Source organism: Alosa alosa, chromosome 8, assembly GCF_017589495.1.
Source record: "Alosa alosa isolate M-15738 ecotype Scorff River chromosome 8, AALO_Geno_1.1, whole genome shotgun sequence".
Classification (NCBI taxonomy): Eukaryota; Metazoa; Chordata; class Actinopteri; order Clupeiformes; family Clupeidae; genus Alosa; species Alosa alosa.
The window spans coordinates 1444416-1461945 of record NC_063196.1 but is presented as its reverse complement, the minus strand read 5'-3'; the positions used below and the strand labels follow the sequence as shown (position 1 = coordinate 1461945).

The following is a 17530-nucleotide window of genomic DNA, read 5'->3' as shown; positions in this document are numbered from 1 at the left end:
TAAAGATTTGCCTACGTGTAATAGTTATGTAAATAGTAAAATAAATATGAAGTATTTAAATTAATAAATATTTTAACTAATATTAATTATGCAGATTATAAAATACTACACATTATTAACAAAATATACACTTTATATGAATTCCAAGATATATGAAATAGTAACATGAAATAAGCCATCATTTTCCGTGTGTTTGTGTATGTGTGTGGAAAGAGTCGTGCAGAATCTAGGATGCCCACTGGTGTGAATGATCACACTATTCAATACTACTGATGATGTCAAGTATGGTGGAGCAATTCTTGACGTGGTATCGGTATCGAAATAATAATTTTCGTATCGTGACAACTACACTAGTCTAATTTCTTGGAGTATGCGCAATACTTTGGGTTTTCGCACCGGCGGCAATGAATCAATATAATCAGTCGAGAGGAGAGACAGCACATCATGGGGAAGTGTTTTAATTGTCATTATGGATTTGATCTGGTGTTTTACAACCGCATAATGGGTGCGATGTAGGTCTTTATTTTCATTTAAGTGGTCTTAAAAAGGTCTTAAAAAAGTCTTAAATTTGGGGTGGTCAAACCTGGGGAAACCCTGAAAATGTAATTCCGAGGAATTACCAGTGCATGAAAATGCAAGTCATAGTTGATGACAACTGACAGTTGGAATGGCTGAACAGTTAAATAGTTGGATAGTTTAAATTGTTAAATTATTGAATAGGGAACTATTGTAGCGAGGACTTATTTTGAAACAGTTGTGAGCAGAGGAAACTGTTAGTGGTAGTCATAGTTGATGACAACTGACAGTTGGAATGGCTGAAAAGTTAAATAGTTGAGTAGTTTAACCCTTTAGCCGCCAGGGTTTTGAAGAATATAAATTGGATTTTTACATCAAAATTTCAAAAGGCCATGGCTTGCAAGTGGTCAGAGATAAAGTCCTACTATAAATGTGAAAATCATTGAGTATGACCAGAAGTTCATGAAGGGGGTAAATTTACTCATCTAATTTGCATATTATGACATCACTAGATGGCAACCATTGTGAATTATGCACGTTTCAGTAAATACTAGATGTTGAACATATTTGAGCAGTTTTACTTTCTTTTTTTGTCATTTCACCGACATAAAAAATGAACAGGAAAACAGTCACATGTAAACCAACAATAGTAAACTATTACTATAATCACAAACCCTATGCTACTATACAATAAAGTAGCCTGGTCAAATCAGTTCAGAGCCCTATTTTTACAACCCCTGCTGTCTATACCATGTCCATTACGGACACTAGCATCACTATTGTCACTGGCACCTCCAGCTATGTTGGGCAGAGGGCCGAAATAAGCATGGTAAGCTTAGTGGACACTGTCGAAAAAGACGCACCTCCATTCACAGACGCTCCGTGACTATCAGTCAATAGATGATCGATCATATTCTCCAAAAGGCAGATATTCTCCTTCAGAATCAGAATAGGTGAATAACAGATCCAAGACTTCATCACACGTGAATCAACATTTGGTGTATTTCTGCTTCAATTTGTGCAAAACTAAAGCCCGCATCGCTTCCCTGTTATGGAGGAAATGCACGTCTTCTTTGTGTGTTTCTCGCGTGTTTTTCGAGAGCTTCCTGAAAACTTTGAAAAAAAAGGTTGAGCTTGAATCGAAGCTCTGGGTTGCCAGACTGCCAGTTGGGTCTGCCAACTAGTGGTCAAGAGTACAAATGAGATTTTACACTGTCCTCGCATCTATCGTCTGTTTTATTCAGTAATGACGCTTGTCGCAATATTGTGACATGGGCGGTTAGAGGGTTAAATAGCTAAACAGGGGCAATCAGTTTAATTGGCTCTGTGAGGGGGCCTAGTTGAGCTGCTGTCAGTTGATACAGGTGAAAATTAGTTTGATTAGCCCATTGTGATGTCATAGTGCCAATGCAAAGTCTATGGGAAAAAATAAGCTTGATTTATGTTAATATCTCAAAAAGTATTAAGTTTACAAAAACGAAAAATACATTCCTCAAGTGTCCTTTTCAAGACCTACGTTACAACGTTTGAACGAAGTTTCTACGTTAAACGGTTGAAGCTGAATTAGACGCAGAAATTTGGTGGGAAGAAGAAGACGACGACTTCGGATAACAGAACAGTGCATTTTCATGCACTGTAATTAATCAAGAGTCTAATGAAAATAAACAATACTGTACAAACCATAACACATAAGAAGAGCTTAATGAACTAAGTGCATGTTGAACAGATATGCCTTTAGACCCAAAACCATCACAGGAACGGTATGCAGTGGTAAGGTGCTCTATGAGAGTGTCATGACAGTGCAGGGATAAAAGTCTAGAGACCAGCATTAAATATGGACAATATCCTCTGGATGTTTTACCAGTCTGTTGTTGCTAGTGTCCTCTTCTATGCTGTGGTATGCTGGGGAGGAAGCACTAAGAAGAAGGATGCTGGGCGACTGGACGGGCTGTTAAGAAAAGCTGGCTCTGTTGTGGGAGCTGAACTGGAGTGCATCACTTCAATATCAGACAAAAGGACCCTGAACAAACTGATCAGCATTTTGGACAATGACTGTCATCCACTCCACAGCACCGTCATAAAGCAGAAGAGCTTGACCACTTGGAGACTACGCTCACTGCCATGCACAACTGACAGACTGAGGAAGTCATTTGTCCCCAGTGCCATACAACTCTTCAATGCTTCACTAAAGGGAAGAGGAGAGAGAATTCTGCATAGTCTATATGCCTCTACACCTTCCTCTACCCTTCCATGACCTCCATGACTGTACTGGCTGTCCACTGGTGTTACTGCTTACATTGTATACACTGATTACTGGCTCTATTAGCCCACTTGCACAACACCTCCCTCCATCCCCTAGTCCGGACTGTGGTCTAATTTCATACTTGACCAATGGCTGATACCCTATCAAACCTTAATACGTCAAACCTATCTTTGCACTGCTGCTATAATTCTTATATTACTATGTTTACATTTTTTGCGTATATTGCCCATATAATTAATAATAATTAATATATAATGAATAAGGGGAGAACCGCCATTCTCGGGCAGGGGTGGACGAAGTACACAAATCCTGTACTTGAGTTAAAATAGAGATACACATGGTCAAATGTTACTCCAGTAAAAAAAAGTCCTCTTTTCACATTTCCACTTGAGTGGAAGTACAAAAGTACTTGCCTTCAAATGTACTTAAGTAAGTAAATGTCCTGAAATGTATTATGAAATGTATTGCATTTACTATTGTTGAAATGATTCGGCACAGACATAGGCATTCATTGAGCCTTTCTCCTCCATTCAAGGACAAAATTAACTAATAATTGTTGTATGTAGAAAGAACTAAAAACAAATTAATGTCATATCTTATCTTAGCTACTTCAAAGTAACCACATTTTTCTTTGTTGAATGAATTACACTTTCGGACCAAATCAAGATATTCCCTTTTGTGTTTGATAGTGTCAGATTGTCTATCATTGTCTATCATTTGCTCAATGGTGTCAAGAGGCTAGTTATGGTAACATCAATATTGTGAAAAGGGTTCAACAAGGTACAGTAAATAGTGGATATGACAATAACATAGGTTAGGCAACACCATTATTTAAAGCCTAGCTCACTTAATAGAAAATATACATGTAAGTACACATGTATTTGGACAGTCTTTTTTCCAAAAGGAATTGTTGTACTTCAGCTGTTACAAAATGTAGTGGAGTAAAAAGTAAGATAGTTGGCCTCAAAATGTACTGGAGTAAAAGTAAAAAGTTTAACAAAATGGAAATACTCAAGTAAAGTACAGATACATGAAAAAGTGACTTAAGTACAGTAATTGAGTAAATGTACTCAAATGTCCACCACTGTTCTCGGGAAACTTCCGGTTTCTGAACAGGTTGCAGTTCCTGTTCTGGTTCGACGTGAGGGCGCTCACGAATAAGTGCAGAATTAATGGAGGTCTATGGAGCTGTACCCCTCAAATCCACTTTTCTCGGGATATCATTTTTTGAACAGAAATTTGAATGTTTCATTCGAAAGAGGGGGCAAAGAAAATACACACAGCTGAGTATTATATTTTTTCACTTATTTGTTCTAAAAAGCCTTTCAAATGCATCAATGACGTCATTCATTAGAAGAAAGCTAGTGTGTTGTGGGCAACAACGACCCAACCTGTAAGAAATCAAAAGAATGGAAGCACTCGTTCATTCAACTTTTGACTTATAATCCATATTAAGCTTGCAGAAACCACAATCAAATCTTGCACTTCTTCGTGATCGCCCCTAGCGGAACTGCAACAGATTGCAGGTACAATGAAGTTAATAGGGAGTGACCCGGCTCTCCGTAAACGGGCTCTGAAAACAATAGGCTTGTTTGACTTGATGCAGATCTGTGCAGATCTGACTTGATGTGATGCATGCTGGGATGGACGCAATGCTTACTGGTTAGAAACTTCTGACTTCTGTCAGCCATGGAGGGACTTAACACCGTGTCACCATGTCACATGACCTTAAAATATTGCGGGAGTCTTAGCCTTCAGACAGATCTTGCAGTTGCCTTCCACGGTTCCACGGAAACACCCCCTATGACGTCAGTTCAAAGACATGATGGGGCCATTTGGGAGGAATCTCCTCATGACGATTTTGATGGGTGTCTCATGCTGCTTCCTTATGTTGGAATATGCAAAAATGAACCGAAATCGAAGGGATACCTTCTTATATGTGATTTCTGCAACAATGATCAGGCTAGCCTACTGAAAACGTTTGGATATTCTGTTATTTTCTGCTATTGGTTAAATAAATAAATTGGTTTTGTATATAAGGTTTATATTAGGTTTTGTATATAAGATTTTTCTAGGGGTGCCAATATTTGTGAGCAACATGTTTTTGTTAAAAATATTTATTTCTTTATGAGATTTTCCTTTTTCTCAGAATAAATGTGCTACCCTTCAAGGGTGGATTTTTCCTCATTGTTTTCATTGTGAGATTACAATAAATCACCAACAGATAATTTCTTATACCAGTTTTTAGTCAACTTTACCAAAGGTGCCAATCATTCCGGAGGGTACTGTATCATTCTATCTATCTAATGGATGGATAAATGGTTTGAAGTAGATGAATCAAAAGAAAGTTGGCTAGAAAGTGACTGAGGAAAGTGTCCTATCAATATATTTCTAGTTAAATGGAAAGAGACACAGAGAGAAAGGGAGGTTGAGCATTTGGCAGTTGAGAACACAGGTGTAGCGGCTTGACCTATTATGACGTCACTAGAAGTCACAAAAATTCCACCATTAATTTTCATTTGGATTTTTTTGCTTGTTTTTGTCAAATATCTAAAAAAGTATTCATGAAAAGTTCATGAAAATTAAAATAAAAAAACATTGCACAAGTGTTCTCGAAAGACCTATAGTTTAATGAATGGTGATAGACAGATAGTTTAATTGATGTTGATATACATATAGCTAAATGGATGCTGCTAGACAAACCGTTTAATTGATGTTGATAGACAGACAGTTTATTGCATGGATAAATGGTTTGAAGTAGGTGAATGGAGAGAAAAGTAGATGGAAAGTGCCTTGTATCAATATTCCCAGTCAAATGGAGAGAAATACAGAGAGAAAGGGGGCCTAGAGCAGTTGGAACAGGTGCAACCTGTTTAATTGGCCTATGATGATGACATAATGGCTAATGCAAAGTATATGGGAATAAAAAAAAAACTTGTTTTTTGTTAATATCTCAAAAAGTATAAAGTTTGTAAAAATGCAAATAGCTCACCAGTCAGATGCAACAAAGTTTGAATGAAGTTTATAGTTAAATGGTTCAAGCTTAATTAAATGCAGAAAAAGTGGTTAGAAGTGGAATAATAATAAGTGATAACATTGTAATGCATTTTCATACACTGTAATAACAAGAAGCCTGATAACAGTACAGTGCATTTGCTTCTTCATGCGCTGTAATAAAAGACGATAAGAAGCCTACAAATAACAGTATTTGCATGAACTGTAACAATAAAGGCCTATAAGCAACCCAGTGAACAGTGCATTGTATTTGCATGTACTGTAAAAAGTAAAAGAAGCCACCGAATACATTGCATTGCTTTGCATGATAAGAAGTAGAAGCTACCGGATTACAATACAGTGCATTGCTTTGCATGCACTGTAAAAATAAGCCACCATTCAGAATATGTTTGAAAATATTGAAATTGTGGGAAGTTTACATGGCTTAAACTGTGTTTCTTTCGTCCCCATGCCTGTTTCATTTGTCTCGACCAGGCTCTCCCCTGGTAGGCTAGTGGTGTCTCATTTCCAAGGGGAATATTGCCTTTGTAACAAATGAGTGCATCTATTCCACGAAATACACATAGATGAAATATGTAATGCTTATTTTGAACAGGAATACAGATGCCCCCCCCCCAAATAAAATAAATAATTGATTAATGATTGGAGAGCACAGAAGTCTATGGATGAGATGAGAGTGTTAAAAGAACACATATATTCGAACAAATTATAGTGATGTCTCGTGTTGATATGCTGGAGGGAAAATCAGTTTGATGCTGCTGGACGTCTTGTCAGATGGACATTCACTGGAGACCTTAAAAAAACAAAAAAACATTAAAGTCTTAATTTGTTCCCTTTCTCTTTCTCTGCCACACACACACACACACACACACAGACAGGCAAGGACATTTGATATTTGCATATAACCCATCTCTCTGATCTCTAAATTTGATCCATCCTCCACGTTCTTTAGGTCAGGGCGTGTCTGTCATGCGCAGACAAGAATGCCATTGTATTACTGGGAATCCTCGCTGCATCCGAGCCAGCAACTGTTGTGGAGTATAGAATGCTCTCTACATTGAATCCTTTAAATATGCGTCATATTTCTCGTTCAAAATAGTAGAGCAACATGAACGACAGAAAGAAAACAGAATCAGGGCATCAAGTTCTGCTCAAAACGTTGCGTTGCGGAACAAACCACCAGATTCGCGTTGCATACAGGCTATTCAAATTGAAAACAATGTAGCCTAATTAAACTAATCGCATCGCATGTAGTAGTTAGAACTTTTTAAAGGCATATTCCACCAGTTTCAAAAAAGAAATAAAACAATCAATATAAAATGTATACATATAATTAAAAATAAGATCAAATAAATACATAAAAAAAACATTAATAAAACAACAATTATATTAAAAAAAATAATAATTGTAAAAATAGACAATGAACAAATGGAAATTATATTATGAGTTTAAAACAGGTCATAGTGTTTGGAAAAAAGGAATGTTTTCAATCTAGATTTCAAAGTGTCTACAGAGCTTGCTTCCCTGATGTAACATGGAGGGCTATTCCATAATGTGGTTGCCCGGAAAGCAAAAGCTCTGTGACCTGCTGATTTCTTTTTGACACATGGAATAGTAGAAGACCAGCATCCAGGGAGTGGAGAGGGTGAGCAGGAAAATAAGGACTAATAAGTTCTGACAAAAAAGACGGTGCAAGTCCATTTACCTGTTAGGCTTTGTAAGTTAAATGAAGAATTTTAAAACCAGCCCTAATGAAAAGAAATTGAGACAGAAGTTAAACTATTCAATTTCTTAGCTTTTGTCAGAAGTCTGGCTGCGGCATTCTGAACAAGCTGGATACTTTGCATTGCACAAGCAGGAAGGCCAGAAAACAGGGCATTGCAATAATCAAGTGTTGATTATACAAATGTATGAATCAGTGTTTCAGCATCCCTCAGTGTCAGCATGGATCTTATTTTGGATATATTGCTTAGGTAGTAGAAAGCAGTCTTGGTGATGGCCTTTATGTGAGGCTGGAATTAGAGTCAAGAATGACTCCAAGGTTTTTAACAGTTGGGCTCTCAGTAATGGTACAGTCATCAACATTGACATTCATTTTTTCAGACAGGGTTCTGCATTTGGCTGGTCTCACTACCAATAATTCCATTTTGTCAGCATTTAACAGTAGACAATTCTTACACATCCATTTCCTGATTTCTGATAGACAGGCCTCTAAGTTTAAGACTTGAGAATGGTTGTCTGATAGAGCAGGGACATACAGCTGTGTGTCAAGTCAAGTCAAGTCAAGTTTATTTATATAGCGCATTTCATACACAGAGGTCATTCAATGTGCTTTACATAAACAAAACCAAACAATAATAACAAATAAAAGCATAGAAGGGCAATATAGTCAAAGAATAGTTAAAAGGTAAAGATCATAATAAAAAGAAAACATAAAACACAAAGGTAAAATCATTTAAAAATAAAGAATAATTAGTAAGCAAAAACAAAGGCAAAAGTAGTAAAAAAAAGTAATAAAAGACAAGGTAGAATAATTATCAAGGCAGATTCAGAATTTGTGTCATGAGCGTAGCAATGAAACTTTACATTCAATTTGCTAATTATATCACCAAGGGGGAGCAGATATATGGAAAACCGCATCCGGCAAACTACTGACCCCTGGGGGACACTGTACTTCACATCAGAGAGTTCAGACATTGAGTTATTGTACTGTAGGTTACACTGTGAGTTCTATTTGCTAAATGAGAGTGAAACCATGTAAACACTGTCCCCTGAATCCCAATATACAGTACTTCTCTAAATGGTTAAGAAGTATAGTATGGTCAAGTGTAAAAGGTAGTGTCAGCTGTAAGTAGTAGGTCATTGATAACTCTGGCCAAAGCTGTTGGTACAAAATTGATAGGTTGTTAGCTGGTCAGCAACCACTCTTTCAAGTAGTTTTGACATGAATGGTGGATTGGATACCAGTCTGTAGTTCTGCAGAACTAGTGGGTCCAAATTAGATTTTTTAAAATAGTGGTTTGATGATTGTAATTTGAAAAGCTGATGGCACAGAGCCTAGTGCAAGTGATTCATTAATAATGAGGAGACAGGTGCTAAGCAAAAACTTTAGAAAGACTAGAATGTATTGGATCCAATAGACATGTTGTGGGCTTTGATGCATTAACTATTTTCTTCATGAATGTTTCAGTGGAGATTATTTCAAACTGAAAAGGTGAAGGTGAAATGGGCTGTTGTGTCAGCCTCCATTGCAGTATCTTCAGTAAGCAATTGTATCTCTAATCAAATCAATCTTTGATGTGAAGACATCCAAAAAGTCATCTGCAGTAAACAAAGAGTTAGGTATGGTGATATTTTGAGTGAGTTTGCTAACTGTATTCAGTGCCGCTGCTGGCCATTTCGATGCCTTAAGCGGAGTTGCTTTGTGGTGGTCAGTAGTAGAAACTTGATAACCGCAAACTCCTATAGCCTCATCTTTGCTGCTTTCCTGATTTCCTTTTATACGTTTCTTATATTAAAAAGGATATACACAATGACAAGCCAGCTGGAATCTGGCACTCTCTTTGTCTCTCTCCTGCGCACACAAGGTGCGTTCCCAATTAAGTGGAGTAAGTAAAGTTAGATCTTCTACGTGGTGGAGAGGACCCAAAAAGTAGCATCCTTGCATACCATGGCGTTGGTGCATTTTGACCATTTAGACTAAATGGCTAAATTGTTTGTGTAGGTCTTAGTGAGTTAGGAGTCCTCTCGACGACTTCTACGCTGTCCCAGACTAAGGTGCTACTTTTATGGCTAAAATGCTTTGTGAATTACTATTAGTTAAAAAATAGGAGTCCTATAGTTGAGTGACGCACCCATTATTTGCTAGCCTGGCGAGCCAGACCCACATTAAAATGTAGGGTCTGGGCACTCACCGTTCGCAGTGCTCAGTCCGAGGGGCGGGATAATCGGTTGTCTTTCAAATTCCCTCTGCACGCAATAGGGCGCAATAGGATATTTGTTTTCAAGTAGCAGGGAATTCAAGCCAAACCGTTGCAACTCTGCCATCAATCATTATGTTAAGCCCACCAAACGACTCTATACACGATTTCAATGTCCTGATAAAGTTTCGATTTCTGGAGCTCACAAGCCAACGGAGAGTTGCTAGACTAGCCCTGGCAGCAAATGCCGCTAGGGGCGCGTCTAGATTTCTAGGCTAATTATTTGTGGGAGTTTCTCCTAAATTCGCCAGTTAGGGGCTAATTTTAGCCTTAAAATTCTTTGAGTACCAACATGTACCAGCAAACACAATTACCGTGTGAAGTCAAGTCAAGTCAAGTTTGTTTATTTATAAAGCGCATTTCATACACAGAGGTTATTCGATGTGCTTTACATAAACAAAAGCAAACAGTAATAGCAAACAAAAGCATAAAAGGGCAATAGTCAAATAATAGTTTAAAAGGTAAAGATCATAATAAAAAAAACATACAACGCACAAGGTAAAACCATTTAAAAATAAAGAATAACGAAAAAGACAAAATAAAAGACAAGGTAGAATAATTTAAAGTCAGATTCAGAATTTGTAACTTAGTGCAGTTAGCAGAATGCATCTGAGAACAGTTTGGTCTTAAGTCTAGATTTAAAACTGGCTACAGTTGGGACCTTTTTGATGCCATCTGAAAGTTGGCTACAGAGCTGAACCACATAGCAGCTAAAAGCTGCTTCACCATGTTTAGTTCTAACAGCAGATTTTACTGACAGGTTTTTCTCCTGAGAGGTCGAGAATGTGTGTACTGCTAAAGCATGTCTGATAGGTATATTAGGTCCTGCTCCATTTACTGATTTATAAACATGCAGTAGTGATTTAAAGTCAATTCTGTGACTTACTGGAAGCCAGTGCATGGACTTAAGAATTGGGGTAATGTGGTCAGTTCTTTTAGTATAGGTATAAGTATAAGTATATATACTCTTATCTTCTACTGTCTTTATTGTACAGTGGAGTTTAGTTATATGTTTATACTGTTTTGTCATTGACTATGACACCACGGTGAAGATAGTTTCACTTTGCCAAAGAGTTCAAATAATAGACAAGTGCAGATGCGTGTAGGCTATACTCTGCTAGGTTTTAGTAAAGCATGGTTTACCTGTTCCACCTAGTGGACTACCTGTTCCATACAGTTTCGTGTGCAAGCAGATTCCTTCAAATGCGCCGCTGACTCAAAATACTGATGTGCTGTTTGAAGTTGCGCTGCTTGCTGGTAAAGGGAATGACAGATGTTACGCCCAAAACACACCCATGACTGATTAAGAAACATAGGAACCGCCTTGTTGCGCCATCTGCCCGACGTTTGATAATGTTTGATAACAACACCATCCCCAATGTAAACTGGACAAACCCCTACATGTAATTAAGTGACCTTCGCTAGTGACCTTGCATTTTAGATCGCTAAAATAGGGCCCTGTCTGACTGTTGATGGTCTTGGGCTACTAAAAATCTGCAAGGCTACTGGCAGGAGTCTCTCCATTCTTGTGCTTGGGTGGGGATGATGATGGGTATTCAGGGGATCCTGGGGAGTTTGATTAGGTGGTGGGGTGATGGGGTGGGGATGGTGATGGGAGATTAGGGGGGTTTGGGTGGCCTGGGGAGTTTGGGGGCAATAACAGCAAAGGCACAGTCTCCTCTACATTTAAGCTTATATTTGGTTTTGGGAACCGTCAGCAGAAAAAGATCAGAGGATCTGAGATTTCTTACAGGGGAGTATTTATGTGATAGGTCAGAGAGTTAGCTGGGGGCTTTGCCATTCAAGCATTTAAAGGTTATTAGCAAAATCTTAAAAGTTAAGAGGCAAGCTGCTGCATTTTGAACCAATTGCAAGCGGGAAAGTGAGGCCTGGCTGAGACCAACATATAAAGAGTTACAGTAGTCCAGTCTGGTTGTTATGAAGGCATGAATTTGCCAACAAAAGTCAGGAAAGGCTTGATTTTAGATACGTTTTTTAATTGAAAGAAACTAGCCTTGACTACGGACTTAACCTTGTTAACCTTGTTTGTCAAATGTAAGATATCTGTCCATGACCACACCCAGGCTCTTTACAGAGGGCTTTACAGGGCCTCAGGGAGTCTAAGGGCCCTATCATGACATTCTAAAGTGCATCGTCACTCGTCAAAACTCTATTCAAATTTAGTAGGATGTCCAGTTCACATTGGGAGGGGTTTCATTATCAAAAGTGGAGCGCATGGCGCAACAAGGTGTTCCTAGGTTTAGTCATATGGGTGTGTTTGGGGTGTTCCTAGGTTCAGTCATATGGGTGTGTTTGGGGCGTAACATCATTTCAAACCAATGAGAATGACATCTGTCATTCCCTTTAACGGCACAAAGCGCGATATGTCAAATAAATGCATCGGTATTTTGGCATTCAACGGCGCATTTGAAGGAGGCTGCTTGCAAGACCGTATGGAATAGTCATTCTTAAACCATGCTTTACTAAAACCTAGCATAGCCTTCACGCATTTGCACTCGTCTATTATTTTAACTCATTGGCAAAGTGAAACTAACTTCACCAAGGAGTCAGTCAACGACAAGACAGTTATACAGTATGCAGTTACTTTCACTATTGACTGACAATGGGTTACCACCGAAAACATAGGCTGGAAAAAGCAACACTTACCTTAATGTTGCTCAAATGACTGAATAAAACAACATTTATCCTGCAGAGGAGTTGCTTATATCTCGTGACAGTGCGTCTTAAGCTGTGCTCCATACGTGTCTCTCGCCTCTCCCCTAATCACTTTTAACCGTCATTACCAATTTGCAAATGATGGTGAATAACTACTCATCATGAGATGTACAGTATTTCATAATATCTTTATTCTAATTATGTTTCCCATTGTAATCGTGCAATTTGTAATGCTTTGCATGGACGTGCGCTGGTGTGTGTTCATGAATGATAGAAGGATGGTGCGTGCACCTGCCAATATGACTGTTGACATGCGCTCTTAAAATAGCATATGAACAACTCGCCATTGACTTCTGACCAGGTTTAGGTGGTGTATGATAGCAATTTTTAGACAACGCGCCAGGCCCCTCCCTAGGTTGTTAATTGCCACACCCCTGGGCGCGATGTTTAAAAAATAAACATGCTTTGTGCGTGTGAAAAACGAACTTTACGCCATGCGCAGGTGCCCAAAATACAGCCCTCTGTCCATACCCTTCAGTTTTGTTGTTATTTAACTCATTGAGTGCCAAAACGTAATATTACGTTTTTCCTTCCCATGCGTTGAGTGCCAAAAACGTAATATGACGTTTTTAGCTTTTTTTTAAATTACGAAACTAGACACTCTAAAACACCTTATATGTGATTTTGGGAACTCTGTGATGAATGGAAATGAAATATATGACGATCGAAAACTGATGTAAACGCACAATCTGGACATTTAATCTGGACATTTTATCATAACTCGGTTGCCGCTTTGGGTCGAATCAGTGACGCTTGCATGTCAGCTCAAAACCAGGCCATTTTTGTGGGTCTATCACTAGGTGGCAGTCTCGCCAGGTCTCGCTGATCACTTCCCGGAAAGTTTACAGGAAACACTTCATATTTCATGAAAGACGTTATATCTCCATTTCTAGAAAAAAAACAGCGATTTTGATGAAAACTAGCCACTGTTTAGCTTGGGATTTCTCAGGAACAAACGTGTGTAGAAATACACGGTTTGCCCCCACTGAGAGCTTAAAGTCTCACCTTTTAAACGAGCCATTGTATGTGTTCATAGCTATAACACAGAATATGCTGTGGCTGTACAAAAATCATCAACAATGGTCTAGATTGCTGGCAATCTAGGACAAAGCTTCCAAAGCTTACTTTAATGAAGACCCACAGGGGTCTGTTAACTATAATATAGTGACATATAAATTATACTAGATATCTTTAAATAATCACACAAATGAAATTTCCCCTGGGGATCAATAAAGTATCTATCTATCTATCTCACCTAAATACCAGTGGGGAAGATCACGCAGTAATGGAGTTACACTCCCACTAGTAGGCTGCTAGGTTACAGTGATGCTGGCGAGACACGCCGCTCCGTCTGGCATCATGTTTTTGTTTGGAGGGGGGAAGGTGTAATGGGGCTGTACCTGTGTGTGTGTGTGTGGGGGGTGTATGTGTATGTAATAGTGTACTTATGTATGTGTAATGTGTAATGGTATACAATAATGGTATACTTATGTACGTGTGGGCGGGTATGGTGTAATGGATGTGTGTGTGTGTGTGTGGGGGGGTGCCTGTGTGTGAGTGAGTGAGTACTGTGTGAGTGTCACCATCACCTAACTGCAACCCTTCACTTAATACCACATCTACAAGTGGTGGTGTTGAGTGAGGGACTCCCTGGGAGAAGAGTTACTGTAACTCAATGGGACTTTTCCTGGTTAAATAAAGGTTAAATAAATAAATAAAACAAGCTGATGGGTGTACAGTCACTAGATGTACACGTACAAATTAATTTATTTCATTTCCATGGACAAAATTTCACGAAACTTGGCATGCCCCCAGAGGCTTTTAGCGTGACCATAAACCATAAACATCAAATTTGGGGCTGTTCAGAACATCTCAGCCAAAGATATAGAAAAAGTTCTGTGACTTTGCTGTAACTCCATTTCCATATCGGTAACAGAGTTACACATTATTTTTTTTTACATATATTTTTTGGGCTTTTTATGCCTTTAATTATATAGGATAGTGGAGATTGACAGGAAGTGAGTGGGAGAGAGAGTCGGGGTGGGATCCGGAAATGACCACGGGGCAGGAATCGAACCCGGGACGCCGACGGTGCAGGTGCCCCAGCCAGTCGCGCCACTGCTGGGGCCCAGAGTTACACATGTTAAATTGAGAATATTTCCTATAACATTTCCAAATTGAATATACTAAATCAAGTATCCTATCATGCCATTTTCTTTTTTGAGATAATTTTCATTTTGGGGTTTAATGCCATTGAGGGAGGGGGAAAAACAGCATTTTTTAGTAAAGGGGTTACAGAACAGCATATTTTAAAAGTCCATATCAAGGCAAATGTGTGCTACATAAAACAAGAATAGAATAAGAAAAAAGTTGGCAATATCTTTCACAATAACTTTCAGATAAATTAGCTTTTCAAAGCTATAATGAAATGGTTGCTAGAGTGTTGCTGGGGTAATCATAGTGGTTACTATGCTATAGAAATGGTTGCTAAGGCGGTTGCTAGGTTGATAGTGGTTGCTAGGTTGTTGCTATGGTACTTGAGATTGTTGCTAGGGTAAATATGGTGGTTACTATACTAAATAAAGCAGTTGCTAGGGTAATTTAGATGGTTGCTAGGGAGTTGCTAGGGTTATCATAGTGGTTACTTTGTTATATAAAGTGGTTGCTGTGTAGGTTGCTAGGGTAATGATGTTTGTTATGGAGGTTAAACATGCAAGGACTTTTAAATTGGGAGAGATAAAAAGAAAAGAAGCAAGAAAAAGTCAGACAGAATGATGGGAAGCCGAGAAAGACAGCCTTACAAGTTGAGCAGTTAAATATGGAAGGACTGTTAATTTAAAAATAGTTTAAAGGGTAATTCCGGTTTTTAGCACTTTGAGTACCTTTTCTCGTTTGTTTTGGATGAACTAGAGTGGTGAACACCGAAATTTTGACGATTGGTCCTGTCTCGACTTTTCTGACTCGTTTTGAATTCCCTTTACTACTTCAGAGTGGCTGCCAACCACTTGGTGAGTTGCACAGTTTTGAAAACGTCAAAATTTCGGTGTCCACTACTCTAGTTCATCCAAAACAAACCAGAAAAGGGACTCAAAGTGCTAAATACCGGAATTATCCTTTAAAAAGTCATTGAAATTGGAAGGAATAGAGAAAGAAAGAAAGCAAGTGAGAGAAAGTGATAAAAAAGAAGGGAAAGAAAGTTATTTATTATTATTATTATTATTATTATTATTATTATTATTTTAAGTATTTTGGCGAACGAGCCTTTTAACCAACATTCATAGCTACTTTTATATAATGCATATTTATAGTAAATCTGATGCAAGCCAAAGATATAATTATGTAGCCTGTAGCCTATAGTCTAGGGCCTATGGCTGTAATGATTAAAACCCCTTTATGTGATGATGATGATGATGATGATGAAATTGAAAGCCAATGCATTTCAGATAATTATACTTCACAAACACTTTGGCAGAACTATGAGACTTATGGGAGACAATAGCCAATATTAAGTTGATAACCAATTTTATTGATGACCACCTACACCTAGACAATAATTTGGAGTGAAGCCTATAATAGAATAGCCCATGCCAAAGTTGTTTTGAGGTTATGCTATTTATTCATTTACTCGTTTTGTTCAAAAGTGAAGACAATCAAACTTTTTTTCTCTCGATGTTCAATTTTGACTTGACTTTCAATAAAAATCCTGTATATAGGTTGCGCTTTTAAATCAAACAGAAATCTTCTATCCTCCCCTTCATTTTACAACATACATCCTCTTTTCATCCATTTACTGTTTTGGTCTACTTTTCTACCTTGTGCACAAGCAGATATGAAGCTGACCCAAGCCTCGCTTGAATAAACGAAGGCAAGATGCAGCTAACTTGGGTTAATGGAACGGCTTCAGCCTCAAATGAAAGTCTACGCTAGTTCAAGCCAGGCTATTTCTGTTATGCGCCGTCTTCATTAGCGAGGTTGATGTAATACCCCACTGGACCATAAAAACATAACAAACTGTTCCAGCCAATCACCGATGAGATGCGCGTTTAGGAGAGTTTCAATTGCACGGGAGGGAGGTGGAGGGAGTAGCGAGCTAGCTCTCTGTTTTGTTTGAACATCAACAGAAGTGACCCAACATTGTACCCAACACCTTTAACTGTACATTTTTTTGTAGAATTCAAAAATATAATCAAACCAGGTGTACCTTATGCAGATTTCCTCCTACAAAGCTCTGACAAACCATAAAATCATTCTAATTCTGCATTACTTTTTATAGGAGGAGTTATATAAAAATATTATTTAAATTTGCCTGATTTTCAGAATAGGCCATTTTTTATCCCTAGATCTCTGTTTCCCAAAGTTACTGAGTACTGTCTACAAAAAAATATGAAAATAACTGGTTTTACCTAACTCGAGTTGCTGTAGCCAGCAGCTAAAGCAGCCAGGCAGCTACAGTGCTACATTCTGGGGGCATATTCAAGAGCCCCTACGTCTTGCCCCCAGAGTGTAGTGCTGTAGCTGCCTGGTTGCTGGCATGATGATTCTAAGAACTCAGCACTGACAGGGGGCCCCCAGAGAACACATATTGTTATCAAGTAGGCTAAATAATGTAGTCAATTTTAACTTTATGTTGGACAAATTCATGGTTCTATATCAGTGTTGGCAAAATGATCATGATGGCCTTTATATTTCAGTCCTCTCTATGGTTCAGTCTTTTAATAATAATAATAATAATAATAATAATGCATTTTATTTAAAGGTGACAGAGAATCAAAAACTGCATTACCTAGTATTTGTTGAATAACGGTATACCGCATTAAAGAACATACGAAAAGGGCTAGACATTCTGAATATCTCCGTTTCATAGAAATTCCTCTTTTAGAAATGTTTGCCAGAAATTGGGCCAATCTGAACAACGGATGCATATTATGTAAAATGTATCTCACTGCCCCCCCCCACTCTCATTCTATTTCCTCCTTTGCACACAACTGCCCTCCCACCCCCATATATGGCAGCAGTGTTC

The 17530-nt window shown here is 38.4% G+C and overlaps 1 protein-coding gene across 1 annotated transcript in view; it reads right to left on the bottom strand.

Annotated features, from left to right (window-relative positions):
* Positions 1-5388: 5388 nt before the first annotated feature.
* Positions 5389-17530, bottom strand: part of flvcr1 (FLVCR heme transporter 1) — a 48754-nt gene continuing 36612 nt past the window's right edge. The window contains exon 10 of the mRNA XM_048250767.1: positions 5389-6587. Within this exon, the coding sequence (XP_048106724.1) occupies positions 6501-6587 (87 nt within the window). The 3' untranslated portion in view covers positions 5389-6500. The remainder of the gene's footprint in view (positions 6588-17530) is intronic.